The following is an 18,783-nucleotide window of genomic DNA, read 5'->3' on the forward strand; positions in this document are numbered from 1 at the left end:
TCTGAGCGTTCTGGGGCAAGAACCGTCTTTGTCTGGCTTATTTCTACAGCCCCTCACACAATGGGGTCCAGATTCCCAGGGGCCCAGTGTTGCCACATCTCACAGGATCATCACGAGCCTCAGGAGAGTTGGTGCCTTTCTTAAAAAATAAGTTTCCAGCCCTCGCAGCTGTTGAGAAACACTTGGAAACCTGACCCGAAAGGCACAAAACCCAGAGAGCAAATCAAACGGACCCCACACTAATTACTGTTTAAAAGCCGCCTGATTTCAAAGCCGATCGCACAATTTTTAGGGCCTGGTGGATGATTCTGGGATTTGTGGGATTGGCGGCACTTGGGGTCTAACATTGCTACTCCTCTCCTGCAGTTTCCTCTCTGTGGGATGAAGCAAACTGGCCCATTGCGATGCAACGGATCCAATCAGAGAAGTCCAGGGAAAACTTCCCACTCAGACTCTGTTTTCCTGCCATTTAAAGGTCTGTACAGAGCATGTGCTTCTATATTGAAGACCAGGCTGTAATGAGTGTGTCAATTTATTCATCACCTAATTACACATAACAAAACAGATGAGATACATGCCGAGCAGGCAGCTTAAGCGAGTAGCTGACCCCTTTCAACAACAACTTTGATATCTCTTTTCTCTTCCAAACTGGATGTTCCCTGACTCTCCCCCCCGCCCGTGGTTAATTGCAGCCATGTGCTATTGCCAATGGGTGAGATTTGAACCTGAGCCAACCAGTGCACATGGGGATCTGCACACTTCATTCCTTGAGTCCAGCTCTGCAGAGAACTGCCTAGTGCAGAAGCCTGGGTGCTTGTCAGGAGCTCCTTACTGAGTTGTAACCCACAGAGAGAGTGAAGCATTATGTACTGCATGTCACTTTAGTTAGCCCTGCCTACAAGGCAATTTATGGGCATTAAGTAACAGAGCCAGACTGAGTGGTTAGACTGTTTGTGGGGCGCTCCAAACTAAAACCTACTTCTGCAGCTCTCTCCCATGGTCCAGTAAGTGATATATTGGACTATCACACCGAATATTTACTGTACTCCTTTTAGCTAACAAGTGAATGTTATACAATTTAAAGTAAACATATTAATCTCTTTATCCAAAATATTTGTCCCACCACTGGCTGCAGTTCAAAAGATTCAAGGGCACAAGGAACATTAACTTTTTTCTTTGCTGATAAAAATATATTTCAGTCTATCACTGTTAGCAGGTGAGTAATGTAAATGAACATTTGAACGGCGTTATATAACTAAGGAATCATCTGATGAACTTGGATTAACAAGAACAAAGCTAAATGCAACTTGGATGTCTGAACTTCCTATCAACATGGAACAAACAGGAAAAAGCTAGGAAGGTAAAAACTGTAATAATACGGGTTAGACTGTCAAACGGGACCTGGACATGGTCTTTTTTTCACTAGTTCACCTAACTATTGTGCCCGAAATTTAAAATAAAGCCAAGGCTTTTCAAGAAAAACTCCACGTTCAATGGGAAATTTTTAAGATCACAAAATTATCAGATTCTTTCTAGCAATTCAGACAACAGGAAACTTATCCTACTTTAGCACTACAAGCATAAGTAGTGATTTTGAGTGTCTCCGTTTTATTCAGGCCCAACTTCAGACACCCTAAAGGGAGATCACTATTCAGAAAGCACCCTCTGAAAAATCAGACACCTTTAAGATGTTATGGAGGGGATGGGATGTTGATGGAGGGAAGGGTATGACGAAGTTGCCTACAATGGTATCTGGCCCCTCCGTGACTGCTATAAGCAAGCATCTTCAATGACCTGAGATGGGACACTAGAAGGGGAGGGCTTTGAGTTACTACAGAGAATTCTTTCCCAGGTGCCTGACTGCTGGTCTTGCCCACATGCTCAGGGTCTAACTGATTGCTGTATTTAGGGTCAGGATGGAATTTTCTCCCAGGTCAGATGGGCAGAGACCCTGGTGGGTTTTCGCCTTCCTCTGCAGCATGGGGCACAGGTCACTTGCTGGTTTGAACTAGAGTAAATGGTGGATTCCCTATAACTTGCAGTCTTTAAATCATGATTTGAGGACATCAGTAACTCAGTCAGAAGTTATGGGCCTATTACAGGAGTGGGTGGTCGAGGTTCTGTGGCCTGTGAGGGCTGGAGGTCAGACTAGATGATCATGGCGGTCCCTTCTATGTCTCAGATTAGGCACCTCGGACTTGATGCATTCAAAATCACTAGTCGCTTTTGAAAATTTTTTGCTTTGGCTTTCAATGGGTGAATTAGAATGATTTTTCTGTTGTCTCCATTGCTGGAAAGAATCTGGTAATTTTGTAAACTTTAAAAAGTTTCCCAATGAACTTTAACTGTGACAAGGAATAAAGCAGCATTTACTTCCTGTGAAATTGAACTCTCAGGAATGATCACTAGCAAAAGATTTAGCTCATTAACTCACATATGATTTTCACACTCTGCATCTTTTCACGTCATTTAAAATCTCCTCCTATCCCCAACTTTCTCTAGGCAGCACTCTCCAAATATTTTGGCTGCCTATAACATATTTGGTGCAGTGTATCTGCACCCCGATGCAGGCAAATACAGCTGAGACTGATCAATTATTGAAAATGGTGTCTTTATTTAAAAGCATGTTTCAGAGACCTGTCCTGAATTCAAAGCCAGCATGCTCTGGACACAAGTTAAAAGTTTTGCTGTTCTAGGGTGCTCAGTTTTGGATCTCTGCTTTTCTCATTTCACTTTCATTTACGGTCTGTAACCTGAGTTCTCCATTTCAGGCATAGCCATGACCTACAATCTCAAAACGCTCTACATAATGTGCTCTCTCTCCAATGTTCAATATTCTGTACATTTGTACCAGATGTCAAAACTGAATACAAAACATAATTGTGGCAGAGTTAAAGTTTTCCCTGTCTCTACCAACACTGCTGGTACCTTTCACAGGAAACTTCCTGATACTTCCAGTGTCTGAATCAGGCTGAATGAAACAATTGTGGGGTGCTAAATATTAGCTAAACTAGATTTTAGGGGCTATATTTTACACAAACAACATCCTCCCTGCAGAAAAATACTTGTTATACTCATCTCTCATATTCCACCCACTTGAAATGATTCAGGAAGAGAATGACAGCAAAGTGAGATTAAGCAATGCATGTGTTAGACAGTCCTCACCTTTAGAGAGTCAAAGCAGGCAATAACTCGACCATTTTCCACATGGCAACTCCGTGACGGATGGGCAAACTTGCACTCTGCATCAGATCGAGAACAAGTACCTCTCTGAAATTCTCGACATACTTCTAAAGTCAGCCATTTTGTATCACGAACCAGGGAAACGTTTACAGCCATATTAAAAACAAAAATTAAAACGCAAGCAATCACACCCTTCTTTAGGACAATATTACTGCTGATTTTTTTAAAAAGGGTAAAAAAGTGAATTCAAGTTAAATGTGAAGAAATAACGAACTTGTTGCTTTGGTAAAATTTCTATTCGTCAGCACTTAGGTTTTCATTTAAGTCAAATTGTGTTTGTTTCAACAAGAATTAAACATAAAGCCAATCATAAAATAGAAATCTTATCAGAATAACTGAAAATCAAATGAGAGGCCAGCTCCTAAAAGTGCAATTGTAGAAGTTAAAATATAAGTGTTATATTTTGTGCCACTGCCAAAGTTACTTGAAAATAACTGGCAGACTTTCAAAAGAATTCTGTGCTCTCCAGTTAATGGTTTCAATTATTCTTGCAAAAAGCACATGCGGCTGGCAGCGCTTCTGTTTGCGGAATGGTCTCGGTCCTTGGGCAGAAAACTTTTTTTTTCCCTTTTATTTCTTGGTTCTAAAAATGACAATTCGCGAGTATTAAAAGGAGCGAAAGGATGTAATCACTCAAAAATATTTGCTACATACTCGGGAAGGAAAAAAAATGGCTGAGTGAACAGAGTGTAAAAAGGAAAAAAGGGGGGGCGGGGATGGATGAGTTGCCGTTAGGGTATGAACTGCAAGCAACGCCAAATTAAAAAAAGGGGGGGGGTTGGGGGGAGGGGGAGAGAGAGGCAGCCTTAGACAGAAATCCAAGCAGCAGTGGCTTCAGGAAAGGCACTTTTCAGCAACCTGTAGGAAAAAGAGAAATAGAATCAGCTAAAACAATCCAATCTCCCCCTTGCCAAACTCTAGCTTTAAGAAACAACTGTGTTCATTTTAACAGGAAATCTGCAGCTACTGACAGTGCGGCATAGTGCAGTCAGCCATTGTAGATAAAAAGGGCATTTCCCACATGAAGCTGCGCATGGTAAGAGGAAGCAACCAATTAGATTTACTGTTGCAGCAGAAGGCCTGGGCAGCCACCCAATAAAAGAGATTGTTTCATATTGATCTATTCTGGCAGACATTCATTTTTGTGCCCACTGCACAGAAAATGCCTTAGTTTTACATGACGGCCTCTGGTGCATTCGTGATACATCTCTGCGTTTCAAATTTAAGTAGCTTAGCATAGGATTCACTTAATGGGCTGCTCCCAAGCGGAGGTTTGGGTTACATACCTGCTCCTGAAATCCAGAGGATAAGAATCACTAGGAAAGCTAACCTACTGTACGCACCAGCTGTTTATTTCTCCCTCTTTAAAGAGAACGGCTGGTGGCTGTGTGCCACAGTGAGAATGCAGCTAGACAGAGAAATGGTAACACGCGAGACCAGGGTGGAGTACGGTTTTCAGACAAAGAAGACTTAAATTGTTGTTCTGTTTTTTAAAGATAGTAAAAATCTCCCCCCACTAGGAAGCTTTCTGGCAGGAAGAGCAGATATTGCTTTCATTGTGTACAAAGAAGCAAAGCAGAAGGCACTGCCATAGTTCAGCCCTCATACGTACACTGCTCCGCGTCGGTAAGGTGTTTTATTTAACCCACTGTTAACTGGGGAATACATTTCAGCAGCTGACCATAAGGTTACATGGAAACGAGAGACTAATTCACAGTCGTGTGTCTATAAATCTGGGCTTGACAAAATCAAAAGCAAAACCGACATGGAAACTTGAGCCACATGCACAGAGCAGAAAAAAATTAACTCATTGTTAACAACTGTGTTTTACTGCAAGGTTGAAGGAGATTTCAATGACTGTCGTTATTCTGTTTCCAGCATCTTCAGCGTGTTGCACAATAAATGATTGTCAATAACTTTCTATCACTGATTTTCTTTGTGGGGAGAACATGTTACGTCATCCCTGGAGTTTCCCACATTTATATTAGAGGCAGCTGACGGAGCCGGATAGGATTCAATTGGTTCAAGATTTCTGAGATCCACCTCTTTTTGCAAAACATAAGGGCCCAATCCTAAAAACATATACATGCGTGTAAATTTACTCACATGAGCAAAAGTATGCACATGCATAAGTGTATGTAGGACCGGGACCTCACATTGCAAGAAATGGAAATTTAAATTCTTCCTATATTGTAGATATATTGTCAGAACTACATTTGTTAGCAATTTATACATTTTAACATAATTGAAAATGCACTCCAGATGTTTGGAGAAAGCACTGAAGGACAATACTGTCATTACATTTTTGGTTTTTACACTAAAAAATTTAAATTGTGCAAAGTAAATTCCAAGTATGTGCTGAACCAATTAAAGTCACAGATTTGCAAGAGAGAGTCATGCAAAAGCACATGGAATCTTACGCACAGACTTGCATCAGTGGAACAGTCTATAGTGCCAGAAGGACGTCTCATTTTCGGGTATCAGAGGGAGAACAGAGACAGTGAATGCCAAATTTACCAGACATGATTTAACCTCTGAAGGGGAGGGGGAAAAAAGCAGAACTGGCCCAATGTCTTCTGGGTTTAGTCAGGAACAGGGAGACTGCTGCTAAACTGATCCTGATTTTGTAGGCAGGGCAATTTTGTGTTTGAATCTGGTTCACTTATGTCCAGCCTCCCAATCCTCCTTTACAGGGCATATATAAGAAGGTATGTAGATACATCTCCACAGACAGCTTGGAACAAGCTGGGTGCAGCTCCTAAAACGAGCTAGCACAGGTTGAGAATGGGTGGGGATTAGGTGGAACGCTCTTAGGAATTAATGCTAGCAGACTGAAATACAACTTTCTAGTGAACAGGGTCATATTCCAAAGCTTTAGACTCCAGTGGAAAGGAGGGTCTGTTTCTTTGAGCCTGGATGCTATGGGCTCAAACCCGTTATATACCATTAGTGTGGACAAGTAACAATTAACTACCATCTGCCAGTTACAGGGTCTCATCTTAAAGAGTCTCAAAGCATGTGACAAACTACATGCTCTCCCTTGCTCTCTCATATAGATCTAATATAGAATATTAGAGGTGGTTGGCATTTTTCCATTATAATTTTTTTTGTTTTTCATCAAAAAACAGATCCAGTACAGAAACTCTCTCTCTCTCACACACACACACATATAGAGAGAGAGAGAGAGATTCTCTCTTAGGGCACATCTTCACTACCTGCCGGATCAGCAGGTAGTGATCGATCTATTGGGGGGTCGATTTATCATGTCTAGTGTAGACGTGATAAAAACGATCCCCGATCGCGCTCCCCGTCGACTCTGGAACTCCAGCTCGCGAGAGGCGGAAGCGAAGTTGACGGGGGAGCGGCAGTGGTCGACTTGCTGCCGCCCTCACAGCCAGATAAGTCGACCTAAGATACGCCGACTTCAGCTAAGCTAGTCACGTAGCTGAAGTTGCGTATTTTAGATCGACACTCCCCCCTCCCCCGCTAGTGTAGACCTGGGCTTACACATACACAATCCAGCAGTACAATGCCCCCAGAGACACCTTGCTGGGGCATCACTTTGTTACTGATTCAGAAAAGCACTGAAGCATGTGCTTAACTTTAATTATGCAAGTAGTCCCGTTGAAGTAAAAGATGCTTAAATGCTTTGCTGAACCAGGGCCTAAATCACCCACACTACTTCCTAGGTTTATCTTGGATGAAAGGCCTCCAAGTACAGAACAGTCCCAACCCAGCTTATGCTTGCATGATTTTACAAGATCACAGCCCAAAAGATGTATGAGTTAGGATTCCCTACAAGTAATCACAGACATAATTTGCCAGTTCTGTCAATGGTTGGATTGTTGCAGATTTCCCCTCCCAAGAAGATAGATCCCTGTCCATTTTAGGCATATGGCCATGGAGAAAATCTAAAACCTGTGTTCTGACATCATGCTGAGAATTTTATACTGGTGCCATGAGACTCAAATAAAACCAAAGGGGAAAGAAAAGTTCAACAAGCCCCACTGCTGACAGTATAAAAGTACGGCCCTTTCCCCATAATTCAATTCTCAGCAGCATACATTTTGCTTACAACAGTTTCCACATTTTTCCGGTTCTGCGTATTACTGCGTTTTTGGTACTGACTGTTCATTCTCCCGTCTATTTCAAATAAGAGGAACAAAACTGTCCCCCCCCCCCCCAAAAAAAAAGCTCAGTAGAATGAAGTTATAAAGGAGGGTCACAAAATATTGTTTTTGTTAATGTTATGCTTGTGGGAAGTTCAGTAAAGGGGGAGGGGCTGTCTTCTGAATTGGTCTGGAGCTGCTGCAAAACATGCCAGGTCTGTCTGGCAGAACCTATATCCCGGGCTACCAGATGGAACAATTTAGCCCTGACTTCAACCGAATGTCAGCGCAAAGGCAGGAGCCAAGGGCAAGCAGCGAAGTGATTGCCTTTCCTCCTTCAGCAACCCAGAACCACAGAACGGAATGCCTGGCCCAGCTAGGGATCACAACTGGCTGAAATACAGGAGGTGATGGGCTTGCTGTGGAAATCAAAGGCCCCAATTTTGCTGCCACTGAAGTCAGTGGGACCAGGATCAGTCCAATGAGTGACAGTCATGTCAAAGACGCCTTTGGCAGGATTAGCATGTACTGGCCATTTGAGGTAATGTGAGGACGGAGAGCAGAGCAGGAACATACTTGCTCCATGGTCGAATTTCTGCTATGTTCCCTGTCAGTGATCCCTTTTCAGTGATCCACACACACACTTCTGATGGATGCCGACTCGTGTGCATGTTTCCTGACAGCAGAGTGCACACAGATAGTAATGTATGTGACAGGGTTGATTCAACCAGCTCCCATGTATCAATGATACTACTTCACGGGCGGTTCTGCTCTGAAAAACGGCATGGTGGGGTTCCTTATTTATTGTATCTCAGTGATTTCCAGATCACATTTGCTCAGTTTTACAAGTAAAACGCCCTTTTATCCTAACTGCGGGCCCTACAAACCAGGACTGGTGGGATTTCCCCTCAACAGAAAAACACCCACTGGGGGAAAGAAAACACATTAAAGCTCTATGAAATGAAACAACACACACACAGTGTGATCCACTGTGCAAGCATATTTAATCCCCGATCTTGTCCAAAATGAATGAATAGCTTTAAGTGAAACACCAGAACATAATAACCGAGTACCGATTCTACTTTAGACAGCAATAGTCATTTACCAACTTAGTGGGTTTTCCTTCAATTAAAGTTTGGAGCAAAGCAATCTGAATGGGTTAACCCCACACTTGATGGATTCTGAGCTGGGTGGAGAGGGGAGCAATGCTTTTAAAAATTGACAAAATTCCCAGTTCAGCTGTCCCGTCTTTTGTTGATTCCAGTAAATGGTCACATTGTTGAATCACTGATGTTATTATTGAAAGTCCAGCTTCCAGCAGAGCTTTTGTATGGCCGTTCTTTTAAAAACGTTAAATCTAAATAAATAAGCAGCGATTTTGCCCACTCCCCATTTCCCTCCTGGCTTCTAGACACTTCGGGAATTATATTTGATCATTTTCTACTGGGTATAAACAAGCACTGGGTGATGCTCTCGGGGCCCTTCCTTTTTAACGTTTTAGAACAGTTAAACTTTTCATTCACAGGCTGAAATTAAGAGTTTAACATTTCCAGTACCAAAAACTTTCCAAATAAATCTAATGTTCATGTAAATGCTTCACGGGACACAGACACTTTAAAAATGGAGGGAAACAACATACAAAAACGCCCTGGATAGTTATTTTCTAGGGGCAGGACACCTAACCTCCCCCAAAACCAAACCAAAATCCACTGGAGTTTACACATCCCCCAACAACCTCAATCTGGATCCCAAACTGGGTCCTTCCTTTCTCACACACCCTCATCAGTAGTAAAAGCAGTGCAGGTAAAATTCTACTTTTCCCAGCACACCTGGACATCCCTAGGAGCCCTCAATGGGAACAGAAGCCAGGGTTTGACCTGGAGAATCTTGTTACTGAAATTATTGACAGTGATGGATGAGAAGGAGAGAATCCAGATTTACACAGATTCCAGAGTGAGATGGTAGTTTGGACATTTGTAGGGGAAAACCCTCCTTTTTATTTGTAAACTGACATATTTGATTTGGGGTCCCTGAGACACAATGAACCTAGACCCCAATGGCGCCGTTTTTACAGAGTCACTTCTCAGGCAAGTGAGCTATGCACCACACTAAAATACATGGCAAGCCAAGTCTCTTCACCACTGGATCACAGAATATCATGGCTGAGGATCAGTGGTTCTCAACCTAGGGTCCGCAGACTCCTGGGGGTCTGCAGACCATGTCTACGGGGTCCGCAAAAGATCTAGGCTGAAAACTGACTGAACGGAATTCAATAGATACAGATAATAGATTTCCAAAGGGGTCCACACCTCCATTGAAAATTGTGTAGTGGTCCGCAAATGAAAAAAGGTGGAGAACTACAGGCTAGATGCGGTGGCTTCTAGCCCTACACGTCTCTGAGTCTTTAAAGCCCCACACTGGGGAAGAGTCTGAAGCAGTATCAATGGACACCAATGAAAAGAAGCCCCATGAAAAGGGAAGGGAAATCTGTGGCCTTTAATTGTGAAGGACCAATTCAGCACAGCAGTAAAGCATATGCTCAAATGTTTTGCTGAATTGGGATCTAGGCTCCTTACAGTTCTCATGTAGACAAAATTCTCATAGTCTCTAGTGGGATTGCAATACCAACTGTTCGCACGCAGGAGCACTGCACCAGCAATTAACAGCATTTGCTCCTGTGCAATGCCGATGGTTGGCTTTTTCATAGCGCCTACTCTTTGTCCACGTACAGGAGAGGCTTCAGGCTCCCATCCCAAGGAGGTCAATTTATTTTCCATCACCTTCCAGAGATTTTTTTTTCCTTTTAAATCAGAAAATCTATTTGCACCCAAGCCTTTATTCTGTTAAAGCAAACACTTTAAGGGCTTGATAGACACTTGGAATATTTCCTTTACGAACATTCTGTACCTGGACACTTTCTCCCTCAGGGAACAGTTTACTTAATTTAAGGTAGACCTTAGCAGCTAGAAAGAAATAAAAACCTCTTTTGTTCTTCAGCTCAGCTACCCATAAAAAGGAACAGATTTGCAATTTCTCTTCCCTGGACATGCTTGGAAAGTGTTCGTTCAGGGTCTAATCGCAGATGTTGGGGCTATGAATCACCATGGATCCTACTGCGTGCCAGAGAGTCAAATCTAGCCCCCAGCTTTCAGCATGCTAAAAACAGGCCAAGTAAGAGAAATAAAACCCTGTGGCAGAAAAAGCCTCATTAGTGGGATATAGGCCTATTTACACATGTGCTCGCCTTAACGGTGTGTGCCACACAGGCATTTGATGTGCAAACTCCACATTTGAGTGTGCAAACAGCTACTAAAGCAGAGGTGGGCAAACTCCGGCCCGCGGGACCCTCCTGCCCAGCCCCGGAGCTCTCGCCCCCAGCCCCTTCCCTGCTATTCCCCCTGCCCCGCAGCCTCAGCTCGCCCCGCTTCCGGCGCGATGCTCTGGGCGGCAGGGCTGCGATCTCCTGGGGCAGCACAGCTACAGAGCCGCGGCCTGTCCTGGTGCTCTGTCCTGCGCAGTGGCAGCATGGCTGGCTCCGGCTGCCTGTCCTGGTGCTCTGGGCGGCGTGGCTGTAGCGCCGCCAACCACCGATACGGTAAGGGGGCAGGGGGGGTTGGATAGAGGGCAGGGGAGTTCGGGGTGGTGGTCGGGGGAGGGGGTGTGGATAGAGGGTGGGGAACAGGGGGGTTGAATGGGGAAAGGGGTCCCGGGGGGGGGGCAGTCAGGAATGAGAGGAGGGGTTGGATGGGGTGGCGGGGGGCAGTCAGGGACAGGGGTTCTGGGGGTGGTCGGGGGACAGGGAGAAGGGGTGGTTGGATGGGGCAGAGGTCCCAGGGGGCAGTCAGGAAGGAGAGGAGGGGATGGATGGGGTGGCAGGGGGCAGTCAGGGGCGGGGGTTCCGGGGGCTGTCAGGGGACAGGGAACGGGGGGGGGAGGGGGTTGGATGGGGCAGGAGTCCCAGGGGGCCATCAGGGGGCGAGAAGCAGGAGGGGTTGGATGGGGGTGGGGGCCAGGCCACGCCTGACTGTTTGGGGAGGTACAGCCTCCCCTAACCAGCCCTCCATATAATTTCGGAAACCCGATGCGGCCCTCAGGCCAAAAAGTTTTCCCACCCCGTAAGCATGGTGTTGCCTGTTTTGCATGCACACTTGTGCCTCCAATTTAGGTAGCCACTTTCAAAAATGTGGGTCACCTGGGCATGAACTTTTTGTACATAGCAACAAGGGGAAAGTATTTCCTCAGAGCAAAAGGACAAAGCTCCATATTGCATCATGCATTTCAGAAACTACTGAATAAAGGCCTGGCTAAAGCGCCATATACCTGCAGCATTCTTGCATGCACCCCAGGGACTGGGACCACCACAGGGGCTATACGCGGAAGCCCTGGAGAAGATGGAGACGCCAGGCATGGCTCACATATCACTCACCCATGTGCCCTCATACGGATTATAGTGGTGCTGACATGATCAAAGGAGACCTTACGGTCCTCCTCAGAGGGAAAGGCGGCAGCTGCACAACCTAAAGATGGATGTAGCAAAAAGGGGGGGGGGGGTGAGGAGAGATTCAAACACAGATGAGGAAAAAAACCCTGGGGAATTTTATTACCCCCCCCTTACAGAAAATGCAAATATTCTGGATCTGTTTCCAACCTGCAGTAAACAGCCACAGTGACATGACAGCGCAGGATGCAGCCCACAAAATCTATCCTGTACTGTCATGTTGCTGTAGCTGTTTACTGCGGAGTAGAAGTGAATCCTGAGTATTTGCAACTCTGTAAGGGGGTGGGGGCGTGTAAAAGTTGGACAGGTCTTTTTTGCTTCCGAATTCCAGAACTCCATACTGCAGACTGTGATCCAATAGCCTGGCCAGACGCGGCACTCACAGCTTGTCCTGCACCATGCTCATCCTCCTGCCTAGAAATGCTCAGTACATTAGTTCAAAAATGACCTTCCCTCACAGGCCCACAGAAATGAATTTTCACTCAAATATTTTCACCGACACGAGATCAGCAGCTGGTGAGCATTAGCTGATACTTTAAAAGCCATAATATATTACAGAAATTTTGCTATTTGATAACTATATATATATATAGAAACAAACAAGAGCACAGAATCCGCTGGAGTACTCGATCCACTATTGGGTCCTATGCAGATGATGTAACTGCAGCTCTTTAAGCTGTTGTTTTGACAGAATTTCCAGTTTGTTAAATAGGTTTATTACGAGAAAGAAAAAACAGACCAATGTTTTCATTCTTTCCCCTTTAGGGTTTCCTGCAGTCAACTGCTTTGACAGGCCTTCAAAGGGTGCAGGATTCTGAGGGCTTCCTTGACACCCAACCTAATGCTCCAGTCCCCTCCTCACATGAGGAGCCGTCACCCTCAATGGGATTATTCCCTCAAGTCAGGGCTATTTGTTGGAGGACAGATTTGCTGACCAGGCAGCTAAACGGTCCCACAATCGCTCCCACGTAGCTGGAAGGAACCCACACATGTGTAGGATCCCCGCTAGGAGTGCCCAAACGCTTTGTGTAGTAGGTATGCTCTGCAAAGTCTGGGCTTCCTGGGAGAGCAGTAGGCATAAGGGCCGGTGTGGCTACCCAGGTGCAGGATTCCCCTCCTCTGCCCGTGGAAGCAGCTGCCAAAGACCCCCTCACCACATCTGCTTCCTGGGGGAGGGAGGACCTGACCTCCATACCCCAGCATGTTGCATCCTATTCCTCTCATCATTCCCCTGCGCAGTGTGTCTCATGCATACAACTCAGATTGTTTAAATAAACTCACATAAGGGATGAGAAAGACCAACGCCCACCAACACCCACACCCCCGTAATCCCAGAATATAGGATCAAGGGGAGGTACCCCACATAATCTGATTATCCCTGCTCAGTGCTTGAGCATTGCAAGAAAACCCCCACAGTCCTTGCTCATACAGTGTGTGTTTGTGGGGAATTCCTTTAACATGCTTCTATGGCAGCAAAAAGGATTTCAGAGAAAGATCAGGCTTAATGATTCACAGCAGAGACTACTGAAACAGGCGAATGGGAGGACTGAGATCTCTTTGCAGCTGACCCTGCAGGAGGGAGAATATCTTTAAGCTATTGGGAGGAGGAGGATCTTTGAGGGCAAACTAAGATTTCAAAGATCTTGAAATCCTGACTTGGTCCTGTCATTGTCCCTCTGCCCAAGACCACAGAAGCTCCTGCATCCAAGCTGCACAGTGTCCGAAATGGGAAGGGGGTCTGGGTGAATTGGAAGAACCATTCCCCATAGTAGCATCTCTCCTCAGAGCTGTGGGATTGCCCTGCAGATTTTGACATTCAGTTTGGCAACGTCATCCCCGCCCGGGGGCTGTCCCCTGGGTGCACTGAAATTCCTCTCTGGGGCTGCCGCTGGAAGCCTGCCTCAGAGTACCTGGAGTTCCACCGGGAGCTGTGTTGAGCCCCCGAACAAAGGACCCTGCTCTCATGACATCGGTGGGTTTAGGGGCTCTCCTCCCTTGTCTGATGGAATGGTTTGACAATAACACAGCCTGTTCAAGTGGACGTGCAGCTAGCTGACCCCAGTGTGGGCTTTCCCCGACTAGGAAACAGTCTGTCCCTTTATAAAGGTGTGGGGTTCAGGAAACTAACCTTTCAAGAACAGCTGAGCCAAACTGATCCCTGCTTTCCATGTATTTGCCTTCAACTGATTTACAACAGTGATGAATTTAACCCATCATGTCTAATACTGTTGTGCGTCTACTGAAAATGTCCACAGACACTGTAGTTTGTTTACCACACAAAAGTTACCTAATAACGAACAACTGTACACAGTCCCTTCAGAGGAGAAGAGAGGGATTTGGAAACTGTTTTGAATTCTTTCTTGGCTGGAAGAATTCAGAGAAAAATTAAAAATAGTTTGTCTCTTCAACATTCTTTGTATTGAGATTTTGGATAAGTAATAAGCAACTTGGCAGCAAACCAGCTGGTACAGATACATAACACCAGCATACAACGCTGCTGTCCCAGAACCATTTCGCTGGTCCAGACAGTAATTGTCCCTGTCTCATGGGGCACGTCTCCAAAGTCTTTATGCCACATTCAAATCCATCTTAGGTACTGGGTGTGTTAAAAGTGAGGAGTCATGCACAATAACTGAAAGAGCCACTCTATAACGCTCCATGGGATATGCAGAAAACCAAAACACCCAGAGGGACAAAAAAGCCATATTTGTGGGAGAATTCAGGACTCATAAAACAGGAGGCACTGACTGAAACCACCTCACCCCAGTCCCATAATACCCCCCGGAAGGTGCAAAGCAAATTCTGGGGTGGGCTTTTGCAACAGAAGGGAAATAAATCCCCTACAGTAAAAAAAAGTCCAAAATTTGTTGTAAAACCTTCCAAATTAAACAAACAAACAAAGGCACCAGGCAGATCCAAACCTCACAATTAATCAGAGCGCTAACGCCATATACCTATCGGTGAGTACAGAAGGTCAGTGGCCTGGAGCAGCGCAGCCAACCTCCCCTGCTCTGGAGCATAGGGAGATCTCTCCTGATGCCCGCAAGGCTGGGAAAATAACTGCCACGCCCAAGATGCCATGACCAGACTTCATCCCGTTGTTCTTAATTCTTGCCAATTAACAGGTTGGTATATGGAAACAACAGCTTAATTTGCTAATTCTAAGTGACAAAGAAATGACCAATTCTTCCATCTACCATAAATCCAGAGTAACTCCACTGACAGCCCCCGAGCCTGAAAGACTTAAGCACGTGGATAACTTTACATACACAAGCAGTCCCAGGGAGGCTCACTGGGTGGGATGGATGGTCTAGTGGCTAGATACCGAACTAAGGGTATGCCTACACTACTTGCCGGATCAGCGGGCAGCGATCGATCCAGTGGGGATCGATTTATCGCGTCTAGATAAATCGATCCCCGAGCACTCTCCCATCGACTCCTGTACTCCACTGCCACGAGAGGCGCAGGTGGAGTCGATGGGGAAGCGGTAGCAGTCAACTCACCACGGTGAAGACACCACGGTAAGTCGATCTAAGTACGTCGACTTCAGCTACATTATTCATGTAGCTGAAGTTGCGTAACTTAGATCAATCCCCACACACACACACACACACCAGGGCTAAGACTCAAGAAACCTGGGTTCAATACCTGGCTCCTGCATGACCATAGGCAAGTCACTTAGTCTACTCTGAGTCTCAGTTCTTTAAAATGGGACAATATTCCCCTCTCTCCCTAAATTGCTGGGAGGATAAAATCCATCCCCAGTGACTGTAAGGCACTCAATGCTATATAAGCCCCACAGAGATGTCCCTCTTTCATACCCCACAGTCATTACAATTTTAGGTGAGACACAGAAACACACACATTTGCCTTCCAACCCAATCATTGATTCAACAGCCTCCAACAGGAAAGCCAGGCCGAACAATTCATTCTTGCTTCAACAGTCATAAACACCTTCCCCTGCTGAAGGGAAGTGGTGCTGTGATACGGGCAAGGGAATGGCTCTGAACTGAGAAAAGCTGCTACAGCTTCAATGCCAGTTCCAGAACCACACTTCTCGTGCCAAACGCGGCATATTCTGCCGGTCGCACTGTTGCTGTCTGATTCGCATGGCCAGGGAGGCAGCATGCAGCAGTACACAGGAAAGGGAAATCTCAAGGCATTTCATAAACCAGCCGGAAGCAATATTTCAGCCTCTTCTGCTTCCATGTGCTTTCTGACACACCCAGCAGATCATTATTTATTATTCTACAGCTGTCCACCAGGTGTATGCATCAAGTTTCCAGAGACTGAAAATCCTTTGTGTTCCCTCTAATGCCTTTGAATCATCATGGATATCAATTAAAATCTCCAGATCTTCAATTTTCTTCTGGTCTTCCTGCAGTTGTAATGTGAAGGTTTCCAAACTTCCTCTCCATGGAAGCCAGGGCGACCAGAATTTCTTCCAATTTCCCATTTATGCTTTTTCAGCATGTCACAAAACATCGGACTTTCTGCACGTTGACCGTCGATTCAGTCAAACCAGCAGGCTGAAACGCAAATCAACAGTGCCCTTCCCACGATTCCCTTCTCCCCCATTCCCACGCTCCTCTTTCCGATACGTTTTAGGCAATTGCATGGGTGCAAATCCATATTAGACTAGTTCTTCATCAAAATTAACTCTACAAAGCATGGACAAAAAATAGAAAAACCACCTGAAAATGATCAGACAGCATGTCACTGGAAGATGTCTGGCTCCTTAACTGCCCACAGGACTAGGCCTCGTGGTTAGAGCAGGCCTAACGTGTGAAGGCCAAATTACTTACTAAATGTGTGCTAGAGAACACACACACACAGAGTACAAATTCAGTAGTGGAAACTTGGCTTCTTACAATTCATGTATGTTTTTTCCAGAGGAAGTCTCATGCTCTTGTTTTGATGTCAGTGTTAAGAGGGGTTCAGTGTAAATGTGTGCTGGGAAACTAACAAATCTCAACAACAGAGTACAATAATTGGGGGAAACTTCACTGAATTTTATTTTTAGAATAAGAATGCTATTTAAAAGTGGGATCCAGAAGAAGTAATGGGTATAGGCACATTTTAGCACATGCAACTGTGTTTGAAAGTTTGGTCCTGTACGTTTATTTTCAGCAACAATGAACTTCTGAGTGAAATCATCAGCTAAAGAGTCAAAGGTCCAACACAAAGAACACTAAAGTGGTACCTGGGGAAAGACTAAATGGCAGATGTAACAACAGCCATAGGGATTATACTAGAAGTCGGGTGGCTATTAGCCAAAAGATCAAAAAGGGGACAGGGGAGAGAGGGAGTTTAAGCCACCAAAATGTAGGGGTCCTGTATTATTTAAACAAAAAATAAAGTATCTGACACACCATGATGGAGTAAATTAAAATGGTATGAAAGACAGTGTTATGCACACTTAAAATAAAAAGGAAGGGATTTTAATCCCTAGGGAGTGATATATGCATCGTGTGTCAGCATGACAGGGATTGACACCTTGTATTTCTCTAGGTCAGAGGCAGTGTTGGAGCAGGATATTTAGCCACTATTGCACTGCCAGTGGTAAGAGCGTTGCTGGGGCAGACGGGTATGGCAGCGTGGGGTCGACTGCCCCCAAGGGCAGATGTTTCGTGGAATGCCCACAGCGCATTTGGGAGCGGGGCCCGAGTGTGATCGCAGGGCATTCCTCAAGGAGAAGCGGGAGATGACTGGGGAAGAAATGCCAAGAAGCTGCGTTTGGTGTGGTGGAGGTCGGGAGGCCTGGCCCAGAACGCACGCTTTTTTTTTTCCCTTTTGATTCTCAACGCTGGCAGCTGGAGCATTGCTAGGATGATGTCCTGATTACAGCGGCAACTGTAAGGGCAATTTCATCCCAACAATCTGCAACCTCTTCATTAAACACTGATTGGTTTAAAAAAAAAAAAAAAGGAATCTCATGAGTCCTCTGTCAGGTAGATAAATTATTAATATACAAACCTGACCAGTGGATGAGCAGGTAGCAAGACGTTAAATGCAAAGGTGGGAATATTCCGTAGGGGACCTGTCGCCCAGTCCCTGCTGCTAATCAGTGGGCAACACTCTCTCCCTTCCTGAACCCAATCCTGCCCTTATGGTTAGTAGCTTTCGGGGATTGGGGATGTCTCTGCTTTTGTGGATTAATGAGAATTCCATTTCCAATAGCACAGGCCACTGTCAAGAGTAAAGGTTGCGAAAATAAGGAAACCAAACTGGAGAAGGGACTACACCTGGATTCCATTGACTTCCATGAGACTTAAAAGACAGGCTTAAGTGCTTTACTGAGACAGGGCCTTAGGAAGGAGCAGCCAGTGATGTGGTAGTGAACAGGGTTGAGCTCCTGGTTAAGTCTAAATAAAGGCTGCCTGTCAAACAGCAGTGAGACCTCGCCCCCGCCCCAAATGAGAGAGCGAGAAACAATTGATCAGAATGAGATTGGGAGGATGTGGAAAGAAAAAGAACAGAACAAAGGAAAATCTGCAGAGAAAGCAGGGGGAAGCGAAATGAGAAGGGGAAGGACGATTGGGGGGAGGGGCGGGGGGGGGATCTCTTCCTAACCGAGAGCAAGCCAGCTATGATCTATTCCCCAGCACCAGCAGATCTGATTGGCACCAAAGTGAGAGAGACGACAGCTTAAAGCCGTTCCTGGGGGCAGATCTCAGCGGGAGATAAATTGTCATAGCTCTATTGCTTCACCCCAGCTGAGAGTCTGTCCCATGGACTAAAACGCGACTCAACCTGAGAAGAGAGGCAGGATCTGTCCCTAAGATGAAAACACGAACCCAACCCCACCGAATAAAACAGCCATATAAAGGATAAAGAACACAATGAACTAAGTCTAGTTGTGTTTCACGGGTTAATAAACAGCAGGAAGCAAGTTGTTCCATGCTCTAGATTCAGGAACAGCCCTGGCATCTG

The 18,783-nt window shown here is 45.4% G+C and overlaps 1 protein-coding gene across 3 annotated transcripts in view; it reads right to left on the reverse strand.

The window, feature by feature from the left end:
- MBNL3 (muscleblind like splicing regulator 3) overlaps nucleotides 1-18,783 on the reverse strand; it is a 112,697-nt gene that overhangs the window by 70,100 nt on the left and 23,814 nt on the right. For all 3 annotated transcript variants that reach the window (XM_065411193.1, XM_065411191.1, XM_065411194.1), the window contains exon 2: nucleotides 3,166-4,101. In XM_065411193.1, coding sequence (XP_065267265.1) covers nucleotides 3,166-3,339 — 174 coding nt within the window. In that variant the 5' untranslated portion in view covers nucleotides 3,340-4,101. The remainder of the gene's footprint in view (nucleotides 1-3,165; nucleotides 4,102-18,783) is intronic.

The sequence above is a fragment of the Emys orbicularis genome, chromosome 9 (genome assembly GCF_028017835.1).
Source record: "Emys orbicularis isolate rEmyOrb1 chromosome 9, rEmyOrb1.hap1, whole genome shotgun sequence".
Classification (NCBI taxonomy): domain Eukaryota; kingdom Metazoa; phylum Chordata; order Testudines; family Emydidae; genus Emys; species Emys orbicularis.